This window comes from Xylaria bambusicola (assembly GCF_022495145.1).
Source record: "Xylaria bambusicola strain CBS 139988 unplaced genomic scaffold F5B22scaffold_4, whole genome shotgun sequence".
NCBI classification, from domain to species: domain Eukaryota; kingdom Fungi; phylum Ascomycota; class Sordariomycetes; order Xylariales; family Xylariaceae; genus Xylaria; species Xylaria bambusicola.
In genome coordinates this window covers 1,149,176-1,165,223 of record NW_025953557.1, presented here as the reverse complement: position 1 = coordinate 1,165,223, position 16,048 = coordinate 1,149,176, and the positions used below count along the sequence as shown (strand labels likewise).

General features: G+C 47.5%; 3 protein-coding genes across 3 annotated transcripts; 1 reads left to right on the top strand and 2 right to left on the bottom strand.

The window, feature by feature from the left end:
• Nucleotides 1-5,441: 5,441 nt before the first annotated feature.
• Nucleotides 5,442-8,447, bottom strand: F5B22DRAFT_352899 (uncharacterized protein). Its single transcript, XM_047970983.1, has 2 exons — nt 7,366-8,447; nt 5,442-7,307 (listed from the first exon to the last, which is right to left on the bottom strand). The coding sequence occupies exons 1-2, from the start codon at nt 7,764-7,766 to the stop codon at nt 5,969-5,971; spliced, it is 1,740 nt and encodes a 579-aa protein (XP_047834993.1). The 5' UTR covers nt 7,767-8,447; the 3' UTR covers nt 5,442-5,968.
• Nucleotides 8,448-9,238: 791 nt separating this feature from the next.
• F5B22DRAFT_590824 (ATP-dependent Clp protease proteolytic subunit) lies at nt 9,239-10,810 on the bottom strand. The gene is made up of 4 exons (XM_047973821.1): nt 10,385-10,810; nt 10,316-10,334; nt 10,234-10,259; nt 9,239-10,178 (listed from the first exon to the last, which is right to left on the bottom strand). The coding sequence occupies exons 1-4, from the start codon at nt 10,529-10,531 to the stop codon at nt 9,597-9,599; spliced, it is 774 nt and encodes a 257-aa protein (XP_047834992.1). The 5' UTR covers nt 10,532-10,810; the 3' UTR covers nt 9,239-9,596.
• Nucleotides 10,811-11,404: 594 nt separating this feature from the next.
• On the top strand, nt 11,405-12,448 carry F5B22DRAFT_633698 (uncharacterized protein; the record flags this gene model as incomplete). The annotated part of the gene is made up of 2 exons (XM_047976875.1): nt 11,405-11,510; nt 11,583-12,448. 2 exons carry the CDS (start codon nt 11,405-11,407, stop codon nt 12,446-12,448), a joined length of 972 nt encoding a protein of 323 aa, XP_047834991.1.
• Nucleotides 12,449-16,048: the final 3,600 nt, after the last annotated feature.

Below are 16,048 nucleotides of genomic sequence, written 5' to 3'. Positions count from 1 at the left end.
ACCTAGGTAAGCTTTAGTGCGTAGTACATAGTACATATATGTAGGTATGTAGGCTGGTGGTGGTAGGAAGTACATAAAGAGAGATAGGTAGGCGTGATCTACATATGTAGGTACATAAGGTAGGTACACGGTGGTACTTTGAGAACCTACCTACCACCAATACAAGACATAATACATAGGGTACCTACCTGTATTAAAGAAGTGCCGCTTGTTCCTGTTTCCATCCCAACGTTTATATCGGTACATGATATGTATTCAGTGCAGGGAGATTTTTGCTGCGTGTAACCTGGTGTTGATGTAAATATCTACGTACGGTCAGAGTAGGTACGGTACTAGACATTTTCATAAGTGGGCAGGCGTTGCTCTAGTGATAATTGTTGCATGCTTGACTTGATCCAAGAGCGCTACATGACTCTACATATTGTCAACAGTCTCCCGTCTTCTGTGGGGACTCTGTTTTTTTTTTTTTTCTTCTCTTTTTTTTTGTTGTTGTCCTATGTTTCGCCTACAAGGCTGGTGATTGCTGCCTACTGTAGGTATAAGGCAGCCCTGGCACAGTTATATTATATAAGCACATTAGCTTGATCAAGCACACGCAGGAAATGTGGGAGAAGACTGTGTGACCAGACTGGAGGACCAGGTTTTCATGCTACTACGATACCAAACCACGTCCTCGTCAAAAGTCATGGTGCGAAGGGTCCTTGAAGACGTAAGACATATATGTGCAATCAATGAACATGCCACCAATCGCCACCTTAGTCTTCGGGCATGGTTTCTGCCTTGGCCTAGGTACGTTGCCAATGCATTCAAGTTCCTAGCCAACCAACTCTTCGCGGGCACAGCAAGGTTCCACCCGCGTGAATTCGGTAGCTTAACAGAGGCGCGCTAATCCTAGTGTCGTGGCAACAGGTAGTGCCATACCAATCTCTTCCTCGGTCTAGATCGCTGCCAGTTTCTGTGTGTCTACCTTTCCATGAGGAGAATGAGTCAGCTGTTTGCAACATGGTGCGCAATGGGTGGACCGGCTTTGAGAATACGGGTAGCTAAGTGTATCATGAGGTAGAGCCCGCCCGGGAACGAGGTCCAGATTGAACTGTGAGATATCGGGAATTGCGCTCCTCATATGTCATGCCAAGACCATGTGATATTGAGAAGAGTTCTATCGCTGGAAGATTGCGACATGTCTTATATATCTAGCTTCCGCAATATTACTGGCAAGTGTTCCTAATAGACCAATTCATCTTAGTCCTAGTATCAGCATGTCGCTAAAGAACTTGAGCTGCACGACACAAGAATTGGAACCTCATTACTGATATCGTAGTCGCAACTTGGCATTGAAAGACATTAACTAGAGCGCTGGAAATGAACGGTAAGAATATCCTCGTTGAACTCAAGGGAGCTAGATACATCCCGAACTTCTTCATATCTTGATCATGCTGCCATGTGCATCTCGCTACTGATAGAATGTTGTGGTAGTGAATGAACACTTAACGCCTCAAGAGAAAGCCATCTATAAAAGAATAGTGAATGACTTTGTCATATTGATGAAACGCTGCGAGCGAACTGATACATTGGATGAAGACTGCCTCATGTTCGGACTCCAAGCGTCCATACCCTATCATAACTATACTAATCTACAACGCAGAGAAGCATCCACAAAGTACACAGTTTCTCTCGGCACCATCACCATGATAACCCCCCAAGAACCTAAGCGACGAGGGATGCTATGTAGGAAGGCAACATGTGAACAATTTCAAGATCGTAAGCGTCGGGGCCGGTAGATTGTCATACAAGGTTGTGATTATAGCTTGCATTTTCTCCGCCTCATTCTTAGCCCGTAGACTTTGTACTCAATATGGTGAATTTCTTGACAAAGCCTTTCATGAGGCCAACTGTTCCATCAAAAGGGGTACGTATAGTCTTGAGCCGCAAAGACATGGCTCCTCGTTAAGTTTGCTGAATGCGAAGCTACTGACCGATGACCATCAAAGCCAGTCGACATCAAAGTCGTGGATATTTGAAGAAGAGACATTTTCATTAGTTAGGAGGAATCGTGGATTTGAAGTAAAACACTAAAGTCCTGTATATATACATAAGATAGCTTCTTGTAAGCTTATTGCTCTTTTTCGTTCTGCAACTGAAAAGTGAACAGCTCAAGTCCGACAAGAGAGTTACATTTATCCCACTTACTCTAGTGAATTGTAAGATAGCTATTACATCATACTCTTAATCTAGAGTATCGAGAGTTGTAAGACTAGGCGGACCTTTACATTCTCAAGTCTAGTTATTCTTTACACAAACTTGCGTACGCAAATCTACACGCCCAACATAAGTTATCCATCTCCTTGTTGTTATGCTCAGTATAATCCCGTTATCTCCACAAACCACAATCAGAAATCAAAGGAGCCTTCTACGCTGGGCGACTAGGAGTAGGGTTCGCAGGTAGGTTTGCAGTATCTGTTGTTCAGAATTCCCTAGAAGCTCGAAACTTTTACATAGTTAGATACATTCAACGAGCTTGCCACAAAATCAAACTTTCTATAACAAGAGCGAGCACACCACAGTTCTATTTGTGCCATAGGTCCTTACATGGAGTCAAAAGTGAGTTCTCGACCGCATCATGTTGTTGACGCCTCTTAAGCCGTGAGAATTATCCCAAAGCCCCAGTTGGACTGTAGTAAAAAGTACTCAATATGCGACAGTTGTTTCATTCCCTGCGAACTAGCGTCCCTCTATCGTCGAGCGAATTTTATGAACCAGTTATAGCTTACGAGGGATTGTATATGTTACAACCCGTTCAGCTTACTAGCGCTCAGTTGTAACACGGCACTTCATTTCATTCAAGTTTTATTTTCTCTCTCACTGTATACGCTCAATTATGCTACTGGAAATCATTTAGTACGCAAAACATGACTCTGAGTATTGCACTCTCAGGGCGTATTCATCACTAGGGAGTAGGTATTGTTGCCTACTCTGTTCTTGAAGAGTTCTACACCAGAAACCGAATTCATAATCAGCTATCTTTTTATAAGTATACGAAGATAGGGTTTTATGTTTGATATCTCTTGATCGTCTTATCTATTGCCTCGTGGATGCGATGTATGAGTCTTCGAAATGTCTAATTCTCACGTAGGAGATGGAAACGTATATAAATGCGAATAAAAAAGTTGATGGATGACACGATTATCTTTTCTAGAACTGATCAAGCATATGGGAGGGCTTCATTATAAATTGATTTCACAAATTATATATTCCCAAATCACTCTAACAACTTCATACTGCCGAAAGGCTATAATGCTGCTGGACCTGTTACATATGCCTGAACGGGTTGTCTAATTTGAACCCTCAAATATATCAAACTACCTTGCCTCGCTCGTGGGGTAATATATTTCACATGCACATTGACATGTACTGTAATCAATGCATATTGTAGTAATGAGAAGCCATGTTTTTCATCCCGGGATGACATTATACGCTGCTACATGCCAAATCCTCGTGGTTCCAGGGGCTGCTTCGATGCTTGTCAAGCACGTGCTATTCACGAGCTTCCCCTTGACAAGTGCGACTTGTGGTTAATTCGCAGCAACGTAGCAACGGCATAAATAACGCGCAACTTCACTCAAACCCCGCCTCCTGGCTGTCTACTATTTCATGCCCTTGTCGGGGATTCACCCTAGTCAATGCGTCATCAACGGCGTAAGCTGCAAGTAATTTCATTCGCGCCGACCTGGCTGCAGGTTGGCTTGCTCTCTCGGGCCTTCGTCTCCTGATGAATCGGCGACGCGCGGGATTGCCCGTATTAAGACTTGCCTTTCTTGGTATCCCATGTACAGTAGATCCGTTGCGCCATGTGGTGCGGATAAGTGTGCTGAAGGTGGCGTTGGGAGAGCTGGAGATATCGCCGTACACTACTACACCGATGCATAATTACTCATACAGCTGTGGACTCAACCCCCGGCGTTTGAGGGCATGTCGTACCGACTTACTCATATGTTGTACATTTGTACCATTCTAAATCGAGAAGGCTACACTGCATGTGTCTATCGCCTTGATTCGCAAAAAAGAAAATATCACGATGTACACTAGAATTGCCACATTGCCCTTCTACCTATCGGCTGACACAGTAGACAACTTACCTGCCTGAAAGGCAGACTGCTCCCTTGTTCCAAATGCCGTGTTCGAGATTGCCGCCTACAATTATTATTAGCAGTGGCTAAGATATGACAAGCATAAAAGGTGGCTTGGCTGTTCCTACCTTCTACCAAGGGCTGGCCACAGCAGGGCAAACGGCAGCTATCATGACGTGCTGGAAACAGTACACTACCGGTAAAGCTTGAGGACCAGCCCCCAGCTTATCACGGCTTAATGGGAACGAAACGGCTGAACCGGTCTCTCGGGACCGATATTGTTGTCGGTTCGGCACTCGTACGCCCCCATCCTTCTCATTTGCTGAGAGGGCAGATGACGCCACAAGGCGCTTCTCGAACGCTTGGTTGATTGGTTCCATTACTACCTTCTCCAACATTGGGGGACCAGACTTTCACCACCTACTATGTAAGCAGGCATCGTCCGTCCGCTGCCTGACGACCGACTGCTTGGAAATCTATCTATAATTAGGAGGGTGGCGTTGTACGCAGCATACTTAGGTACCTCTATCCCACATTTGATTCTCGGTTATAGTGGCATGTGTTAGGCGTGGGGTGTTGAGACAGTCTTGAGGCAATTCAACTTGGGTCGCTTGCTTCGCTAACTTATATGATTACCACGTTATACGTTGCACTCGCTGGCTTAGTTCATGCGAACTTGCTTAGTCCTCCCGCCCCTATTCCACGCAGCTGGCATTATGCATACAGGGTGTTTGATGACACGAACAAACTTGGTAGGCTAGCAAACAACCAATTTGAGGGGCAGTAACACCATCGGCCACCAGTCGAACGAGAAGAAGCAAAAGTTTGTGTCAGTGTGGTGCATATCGACGTGTCAAGCTCGGCAGACTGCGTTCTTACTGCATTCCCCGGCCTGATCCTAGTCTTTGCGTATAAACCCCAACGTGCGAATTTGGTAGGCTGGGTGCTACCCGACTGGGCCGTGGAGAGGAGAATGCTCTTTGTGTGTTTGTGTGGGGGCTAGAATGAGGGCCACGGATTTCTCGCACGCCATATAACTTATTAATTGTTGTCTAACTGCCCACGTTATCCAGCCGCGAGAGCTGGTACCTGATAATAAGTAGACTTGGTGGACACAGTGTATTTGAAGATAATGGTATCACCCTCCGATCCCTACCCCTAGTTTATCAAGCGAATTCTGTATTACCAACCCTCGTTTCAAAGGATGAAGCACCCGCGGTGGTATTGAGGCTTCTCTCGCTCCACTATTCTCAATTTACCACCGCACTGATGATGTAATGGGAGAAATGACGGCTCGATGTAGTTGGTATTTGCACTCTGATCCACACTTGAGTGCGTCCTGCATGATTAACCTGCGGTTCGTCTTACAGGTAGGCAGCCCAGGTGAAGCCTGGATGATCATACCCAAGATAGAGAAATGTAGTCAATGAGAGCTGAGCTTGAAAGGCTCATGCCGTCGTAATGCGGTTCTCAACTATCTAGTTTCCTGTGGCGTCGCTTCTCTGGCATTCCTACAGGTAGAATGTACGGACCTCCGTCTTCCCCATGTCTGCTTGCCAGCGACAGTTGATTCTGAGAAATACAACTTTTGAGCCACAACTAACTGTACAGCTTCATGAAATCATTGGTGAGAGCTGGGGTCGAGCTCAAGTCTGTATCCTGCATCAGGATGATGTTTCATGAAGCAAGCGACACTATCAAACCAGTGACGCGAGCAGTTGTATATTTCTCATCGAATAATCGGAATTTGGTGGAAAAGTAAACGGTTTGTAGAGGTATTTTGACGCCAGTGACTTGCTCTGAGAACCTAAAAGTGTAAAATATAACCAACGCTCGGTAGTTCAATGCGGCGGGATTTCATGCACTCTTTCCCACTGTTTTGGAATGAGTTCAAGCGAATTCCTCCATCTCGTGTGTGTCTCGTCAGCTTTCAGCGTGTCACCTGCCTCACGGTACCAGGTTTCCAGTTTTTCGAAATCACCCATGAAGTATCCTAGGTCGGCGTCCCATCTGCCTTCCGACAACTTGCATACTTTCTCCATGTAATGTACGGAGAGAAGGTGTTTGGGGCTATCCATCGGATCCCCTGGTTTGAAGTCTGCGCGGTAATGATGCGCAAGCGCGTTCATGGCAATGAAGATGAAAAAGTCGACATTGTATGCAAATTTCTTGGTCTTTTCCAGTAGAGAATCTGCAAGCTCGAGAACCCTTTCACCTTGCCAGTTCCTTTGCGTGCCCAGTATCAGAAGTTCGCTAGCTTCATAGATGGCCATCTCTTCAGCGACTCGTGGTTTCGTACCCTGTGTCAATCGATTCCAGTCGCATCGATTCTGAAGGCGGCGATAAGGCCCATCTTTGTATTGATATGCTCGCGGAATAAATATCACTGGGTAAAGCCGTGCTATCGTGCCTTCCGGAAGACCTGAACTCTGCTCGTCGATAAGCAGGAGCCTTTCTGTACATTCAAATATAAGATTCCAGTATTCATCGAAATCATGAGTATTGATGAATTTAGATATCCCCTGAAAAAGCCGTGCAAGTGGGCCATCGGCCTTGATGGTTGCGGAATACGCGGCGAGGTATCTCCACACTTCCTTAATTATGCCCTTATTGTAAGCATCGAGATGGAACAACAGCAAGTGGAGTAATCCGTAGATGGATGGTTTAGTGACCATCAAATGCAACCACTTGAAGCCCTGCTCGCACATTACGCCGCCCTTATCGTAGTGCCCGACGTGGAAAAGCCAATCTGCATTTGTTATATCTGTAATGGCGCACCGAAGCGCGTCACCACGATAGACTGCAGAAGACGTCACAAGGGGGAAATCGGAAGGGCAGTACGGGTTCCAAGCTAGGTCTCTGGCAGTTTGAAGCACTAGCTCTTGCAGCGAAAGCGCGCCGCCTGCTTGGATGACCAAGGGTGTCTCGGGCGGCGGCGTAACACACCGAAGATGCTCTGGTAGGCTGTCGGCTATTCCCGGTTCTGCCAGATCGTACTGCGAGATCCCTTTACGCTTGAGGTAAGCATCAATGGCGATCTCGCGACCATTTCGCTGGAAGGTTGTCCGCTTGCCGAGGGCATTTCGTTGGCGTTGGACTTGGAGCATCGTTACAACTTCGCGCTTGCTGTTGTTCTTGCTGAAGCCCCACTTGTCGAATCGCGATTTGTACATCCTTACACTGAATAATCTTGTTAGGAGGAGCTCGTAGTCGTTGCATCGTCAAACAGGTGACTCACGTAGCCCTGAATCCCCTTTGGCGCATGATGGCCATGACCTCCTTCAGTGGTCGATTCTCATCTAGATATAATCTGCGAATCTCTGCCTTGTGTGATTCCCATACTTGGGCTGTATGTTGCTGCGAGCGGTACGCTTCGCCTGTCTGGGAAGAGAAGACCGACTGCATTTGAGTCGGAGTAGGCCTGACTGGTTCGACATCATGGTTACGGACGGCGGCAGGTTCACTGGGGGGTGTTTGCGCGGATGGCGATTGAGTAGACTGAGGGGAGAGAGTCGAAGGTGGCGTGAGAACCGGAGAAGGCAGAATAGGGCTGCGCTGAGGTCGATGCGCAACCACCAGAGGCGGGCTGGGCGTGCTCATCAGCACATAGTTGTTGGCAGCGAAGACGTACTCGTTCATCGTGACGTTGGCGAGTGGGCGCGATGCCCCTCAAGCACACTGTCAAACTAGGTGGGCGCTGACTACTTATTGTGCTCGGCGAATGCAAGCAAACGAACCTGATGTGAGGATCTGGAGCAGAGTAGATGGGATTGTGTTGCAATGGATCGTTGGAGACTGAGATATAATATTATGCAGTGCAACAGATGTACTCCGTCCAGAGCACACGTGTGGTGTGCCAATGTCGCCTCCTTGCCGAGTCGGTCTATGAGCTGTACATTGGCAACGTAACTGAGCAACAAAGAAGAGCCTTGGAGAGTGCACACAAGAGGGACAGGGGGCCTGTGAGTCCCCGATGAGGAACCCAGAACCAAGGGGTCGGTCGTACGAGCGATAGCGAAGCAAGGGATCAAATCTCGCGGTGGGGTAGAGCAATAACCAATTTACCATGGGTTCTTACTTGGCCAGTGTCACTGTCCGCCCCCGTGCTCCCGTGCTCCCAACATGCATGCCTGGGGCCACAGGTTGACGAGTGAGGGCCTACTATACCTACCTACCTACTGGATGATAGGTACTATAGGGAGCGTACGTGAACCTGTGAAGATCGCATCAAGATCGCATCAGGATCGCCAATCAATGAAGCAGATGCCTGTGGAATACGCGTCAAGTATTTGGTACGGTTCCGTCGGATTTGCTACTTATGAGGAACTGCCCAGTCGCCCCAGGTAGGTAGACATTCAGTCACACCCACCTTTTTGCTCTTCATCAAATCTTGGTTCTCGGTACAAGGTACTCCCCGTTGCCCCCAACTCTGACCAACCACGGCAGGTCCTTCAGGACAAAAGAGGCGCGAATGCTTGATCGGTCTCCGGGCCTAGACGTCGTTGAAATAAAGAAAGTGTCTAGACAGCCCCGGAAATGGCTGCTACGGACGGGACAAAGAAGACAAGGTTTAGAAAGCTTCTATGCAGAATAATCGAGGAAATGCAGGGTCAGGAGGGGGCCCTCAACCTAGCGCGCAACGGCCTTGCTTGAAGCCGTCAAGCCGTGATCCTTCTTGTATCGGTTTTGGCTGCTCCCCCAGGGCCGGATGGCGGCCTTGCGGGACAACTACCGCAAGGGCAGAGACCGTCACCAGCGAATCCCAGAGTTCCGTCCCCTGACAGATCTGGGTTGATCTAGACAAAAGTCCCTAGTTACTGCATTGGGAAGGACGGGAGCCAATCATGTCGCGGGATACCTGGATTCAATGGCCAGCGCCGTGCTGCCGTTGAAGGTAGCTAATCATCTCGGGATGTCGCGAGCCATTAGAGGCACGCAAGATTTCTGATTTGCTCGGCAGACATGTCGAATGAATGAGGATGGATACTAGGATGACAAGGTCATGGGATGGATGGGATTCCCTGCTGCCACGAGGGACATCCGATGCAGCGTATCCGATCGATCATCGGACAATCGAGACCCAGACTCTTTGATTCAACCACTACCACCTATACTTCGTAGGTATTCTGCGATAGATAGTAATGAATTATTCATAAGCATTCAATGTCGATGCGCCTCTATTCAACTACTCTTTGTTTGTTGAGATCTATAGCTCACTACTGGTAATCCACAAGGATTTCAGTCACTACTTCGCTTTGCGTAAAAATACTGTGTCCTGATGTGGAATCGGCACCACAGACGTTCTTCCTCTACGTTTCGACAAAATGATGGTAGCGACTATAATATCGCATAAGACAACTACAAAGACCTGTCGCAATAGTCGCTAGACCCACGTGATAGAGAGTCTGAGCATCGTCTTCCTCACACCCAGACTCATCTTTGGTTCTATGGTCCTATTTTGTCACAGTCCTATGAACCTTGATTTCGTTTCTCATCTGCGCCGCCATCGTTCTGCGGCTTTTGCTCATCCCTCCGCGTAAGAATCTCATCTATAATGCCGATCTCTTTAGCTTCTTGTGCAGTGAGGTATTTGTCGCGCTCCATCATGTCCTCAATTTCTTTGAGGGTGTACTTGTCATGCCCGATTGCAGCATTGAGGTGTTTCCTGTATATCTCGTTGACTTGCTCTCGCGTGCGTTGAATCTGGCTTGCATAGATGAGGATATCGCTGGCTGGGCCTTGAGTGCCACCAAGCGGCTGATGTATCATAATACTACTATGTGGTAACGCGAATCGTTTGCCTTTCTCTCCACCAGTGAGTAGCAATGACCCCATGGATGCCGCCTGGCCTAGACACACTGTCGACACTGGCGATCGGATGTAGGCCATGGTGTCGTATATGGCGAGTCCCGCTGTGACAGACCCTCCGGGCGAATGGATATACATGGTAATCGGCTTTTCTGGGTTGTCGGATTCAAGCCATAGTAACTGCGCGACTATGGAGGCAGAGACAGTGTCGTCGATTGCTCCATTGAGGCATATTATCCGTTCCTGTTGGTTACCTGATTTTAGCTCAGTTACTGATGGGGCCAGGAGCCTGGCATACCTGTAACAGCTTGGAGAAGATATCGTCTGGGCATCGACAATTAGTTTCCCGCTCAGCGTAAATACTCGAATTGACTACCAACATGTTCGCCAGCCGCCAGACTACACGGTCAGTCTACTACTGACGGAGCAGATACCATTGGATATCTTACAGTGACTTCAGTTATGTACGGTAAAGGAATTGCGCCTTGGGGGGCCTGGGACTGAAAATGCCTTTGGGAGATATGCGAGAAAGGTCCAACATGGCTGGCTGGTAGGTTTCGTGCCAACCGCTGCCAGACCGAACGTTGGCAGTTCATGACAAGACGATAGTGCGTCTTTTGTTGCCTACGAGCGAGCCGAGGAAGCAAGGAGGCGCCTACGAACTGACGGTCGGGGAATGAATCAGATATAGAAGTGTTCGTGGTCTGTCTGGCTGACCGTTGACGAAGCGTGCTGATGTCCAGATAAGGTGCAGCTACCTGTAGGCCCTGTAGGCCTACCCTGTAGGTACTGCTAGGTAAGTGGAGGTTGCGCCTACTACCTATCCCTTTAACTGCCACGAACGCTCCAATACCTGCCAAGACTTTAAATATCCAATTAAAACCATTAGAATTTCTTGCACTTGTATCTTACTTAGACATAGCTTTAGGTACAAGGCGCTACATAGTATTTGACGTCATTTCAGGGGAAACCTAGGTATTCGCAATGTTGATCTACTAGTAGGGGTAACAAGAGACATAGCACGTGATTAAAACTGGGTAGGTAAAGTATTGGAGCGTTCGTGGCAGTTAAAGGGATACTATGTACCTGCAGTATTACCTCATTGGGTTTTGAGCGCTTACCTAATCTGTATTAGGTATTCAGTAGACTGGTGATACTGAGTATCGGCTTCGACAGCGAAGACTTGTTTTCAAGTAACGTTCCGCTGACTTCTAAAACACAGCTTTACCGTTGTCAATGTGGTTATGAAAGCATGCACAGCACTGCTAGGCAGTAGTGCCAGGGTTATCCAGCAGAAATGCCGGCCCAGTCATTGGGACCAGACTAAGCGCTGCTCTTCAACTGAGCGCCGCCGAAACAATGCTTCTCCCATTGTATCTGAAACCACTCTGAACTCTCCAGAATTCGAGATCGACCGAGACAATAAGACGATAGGCACAGCTGTAGGCCATCTTCCCTTGTCGCCTATCATGGATCCGTCATATTGGGACGCCGTCACACGTCATCAAGCCCCCAAGGCGAAGGCAGGTAAAGCCACGAATTCAGTCGAGCGCCAGTTCCGGAAGAATCCTTTTGGTGAGTGTAGCCCTTCTTCCATTGCCTAGCCCACCCTACCCTCACTTCCTAATCACTAACAGGGTTCAATAGCCGAGGCTCTTGCCACTCCAATCCGTCAATGTACCGCTTCTCGTACACGCCTCCCCTCCTTCTTTCTGCAAGACTTCAACCTCATCTCCCACCCTGAAACTGGCCAACCGTGGTGGGTGCCGCGCAGTCTATCTTGGGATAAGCCTGTTGAAACACAGCAAGCAGGTGTAGCCAGCGACGAGCCAGCAAACGCCAAATTAGAACGGGAACAACCAACCATTTCGGAGGGCATTCCCCAATCAAAATTGCCAGACTCCATACAAACTACCAGCGTAAAACCGTACGGGCCTTCAGCATATGCGCTTGCCAGGCGAGATATCATTTCCTCATTTACAGTCAAGCAATCAGGGCTCGAAAGACATTATAGACGACTGTTTGGTGGTTCGAGTTCTCGTTACGCAAAGTTTGGTCACCAGGCTGTATGGCGCGAGGATATGGATTCTGTCATTCTCGAGCGTATGCGGCAAGGTATAGTAGAGGACCTCCTGTACCTCTCGAGACTTTGCAGTGAAGATAGTCGGCACTACATTGTGAAATGTTATGGCTGGGATGATGTAAAATATAAGCATCAGGGCGCATTGTTATGGTTTCAAGGTTCTTCTGGGCACGACGAACCTACAATATCCGAGGCACAGCCTGGGCCGTTCGCTACTTACGACATTGCCAACGAAAATTCAACTACTAGTGTGGCAGTACATAATATGCCCATGCTTCTGGGAATCACAGGCGCTGCGGGAGTCAGAGATAAATCTGCAATTCTCAGAGACGGTTTCTTATTTATGTTAGCCGGTCGCCGCACAAAAGACCTTCAACTCAAATTATGGAAATTACAGGGGTACTTGGCCAGCTACACAGAGCCATCTTAGCACCAAGAATGACAATAACGACTATCAGAGATCGTTGAATAATACCATAAAAAGAGTGAGAGCCAACGGTCTCTCGAGTTAATAAAAAGGACACACATAGTCATTTACCAACATACCCATATGAAGATAATCAGTTGTGTTTTGAATTATTCATAGCTCAGCTATGACACCGGTGTTAAAGGTCAAGAGTAATAGCGATAGAGTGTGCTGCGTGTGTAGAGTGATTGCAGATGCCAGTACAGTCGCAATTGGGGGCCGAACCACGTTCCCTTATGTCTGCTCTTTCATCGCTGTGAGGAAACGGTCTACGTGGATCGTTCTTAAAAGCAGTCTGAATGTAATGCATTCACAATCCATCCACAGTCAGCCGCTACTTTACTCTCATCAGGGTAGATTGTACAGTAACGTCTACACGGCATCTGTTAAATATACCAAACTGTTCACCTAGCAGCGTGCATAGCCTCGAGTGTTCGAGCCATAGGCAGCTAAACTGTAATACCATCATCACCACCTCTGCTATTGCGGCTTACATTTTGCCCAGTCGCTCCAAGTTTAATGAACACCCCTGAAGGCTCACGTGGATCCAGTTGCTGCCCGAGTAATACTTCAGGAGATCTTTGATCTCGTCAACTTTGCGGGTTAGGTAGAGAGGCCCCTTTGGAGACTCAACGCTACTACGATAGTCTTTAGATCGCAATATTTAACAACCTGTAATCCCAGGAAGGAGTGGTAGTCCATTGAATTTGGTGTTCCAGGCTAACATTCAAGGCCACTAGCACAGTAGTGATCTTCTCGTATATAGAAGAAGTTCACGTCTCGCTGTCGTATGTGCTTCTTACTGTTCACACTGAGCTGACTACGCTTAGACATAAGTCCATCCCATGTGGAAGCGCTTTGGGCTGAATACTTGGCCTTTGGACACGAAGAGCAAACACAACGATCGAATGACAGTTCCAGCTCCCCAGGTATGCATTTTATGTACGGATCTTTAGAGTTGGAAGTCATAACACCTCACAGCTCCCCTCCACGTTCTGAGTACCTATCGACAACTCGATGATTAATGACGTACTTCTTTGCCTGAAAACAGCTACATTGCTGTTCTTACGTAGAAATGTATCGTTGAAGAAGGGAAGACTTTGTAATCTAACGAGATTCTTGTAGTCCCCAGAAAGATACCTAGAATGCTCCGTGCACCTCTACTCTTTGTCAAGAAGTTAGCACATGCTCAATGTTTGTCGACCCAGGCATGATGAAGGTCTAGCGGGACACGTTCTAGTGCCGGGAACAACTGTAGTGTAGGCAGCCTTGCGTAATTATTTGCCGTCTTGGAATGTGACGATTGGACTAATGTTGAACTACATGCCTTCATTCACGTCATCATAGGAACAAGTGTAAAAGACGCAGCTTCGAACACAACAAAGCCACCACCTATGGCAGAAACCGGGGTCTGCTACGTCTGCCTGGGGTATTAGAACAGCCCATGTCATTACTACGGACACTAGTCACTTGTTGACCACTGTTCATCAATACCAGGTCACTCACTCTGCACTAGTACTCTCTTTTTTCCATGGTTGGCTTGCTATGGTTCGGCTTCTACCAATTTGGCTAGGAAGCAATATGTGACAGTTAATCCTGAGCTAAACCAACCAAGCTTAACAGCCATATTTACCATAATTGGTCTTCTTCGTCCAAATACGATGTGTGTTGACTAATCCTTCATCATCTCATTTGACAATCGAGTCGATCACCTATTTTTGTACTGTGGCTTTACTTGTGTTCTCCGTTTCCAAAGTCTAGGCTGCCCAATTGATAGTCGCTTGGCATCTGTGGGAAGCAAGCAACACATGTGCCTATACAATTCGATAGAGGCGTTCCCGCGTTACAATATCTTAGTGTTATAGTGAAGCCGCCATCCGACCATACTTCTCCAAACAGTAGCAATCTGGACATTGGTGTGAGGAAGAGCCCCAATCACACCACACTTCAACAGCACTGTCATAAGCCTTTATGGAGCAATCCAAGCATTGCGTCGCACGTAGTGGCAGTAGAACGATGCAAAGGTCCCGACGGAATCGCAATGACCATCTTAGAGGAGACAGCTAGGAGCCGTTTGCATGTAAATGCCAGGCATAGCCGGCCAAGATGATCCGTATACGAGAATATTTCCAGCAACAGCTCATTTGAGAGAGTCAGCGCTGCTGGTAGCTGTGCTGCCTGTGGTGTGACGAAAAGCTAAAGTATCAGTTAGACAGCGACACAGAAATACAGATTTGCCTGCTTACAGCTTGTGGAATTCTGAAATCACACCATAGCGCCTTGTGTCGCAACTTGCATTGCTCCAAGTGATAGGGCAGCAGTATATAAGTTGCCATTATTATAGACGGTGAACGCGGTGCGGCGTTCGGCTCAGGTCTTTAGTTAAAATCTTTAGTCGAAAATGTTGAGGTAGTTTCAAGGCACAGTGAGAACAGTAAAAGAAGGAAAATAGTGAGGCGGAGAAGACCCGGTGCTGCTTGCTCTCGCCCACGGTCTGCTAGGGGATCCCGAAGCTTTCGGTAAAAGCAGATACCTCTGGCTAAGTGAAACCAGCCCTGCTGGTTATATTCACTTTGAGTGTTGCGCGTAAGAAGATTGTAGAGGAATAGTTTAACTCTTGCAGCCGTTCTCATGGTTATCTGGGTTAAGGAAGGTTTTGTGGAGGGGGTTCACAATAACGGATGTCGATACAGCACACTTTGTTCATCCTTCCTTTCCAAAAGGACTGCTACCCCTCAGAAGGATAATGGAAGATTATTCAGGTATGGCGCGAAGCAGACTGATATACTGGTATTGTTTCAATTCCACTGTCACAACGAAAACCAATGGTTGAATTCTTGAGATTGTTCTCAACTGTCTACCGAAGTGTTCTCCGCTAGGTGGGGTATCTAGAATCACCTGGTTGATGCAACGACACCTAGAAATACGGCTCCTAAACACCTACACCGTTCCCTCCTCTTGCCACAAAACCCAAGAAGGAAAACTCGTGGGTGAAAAAACAATATTGGCCGATCAGCATGCGGAGGCGAAGAGCACCACGCGGCCTCCCTTCAAAACATTAGGCGCTTGCTTAGGGCAGCATATAAAGCAAGCCAATGGAGAGGGCGATGGACCATTTGAAATGCACTAGAAATGATTATACAGTAACAAGAGGGCGACAGTCCGTACGCCGTTTATGAACAATGATGATGATGATGATGATGTATTTTGCCGCTCTACTCCAGATCCCTGTCCAAGCCCGTAACGCCGATGGTGTCGCAGGCCAAAAAGACCGGGGAGCGTGCAGTATCCCACTGTGGTTATCTAGTTCAGAGTTGATCCAGATGAGGAATCGATGGGCGATGGTTGACGGGGTTTCGTATGCCGGCATGCGTCTGCTTGCAGGATCAAAGGGATATAACTCCGAAACAAAAGAAAAAAAGGGAGAGAGGTTCAATGTGACCAAGAGGCTATTAAGTATATGCAGTGCGGCATGTAGCACAAGGCAGTATTATCATAAGTCATTCGGCGATGGTCTAGCTGTTGGCAGCAGACATCAGATGGAATCTGAAGTGGATGTTAAAA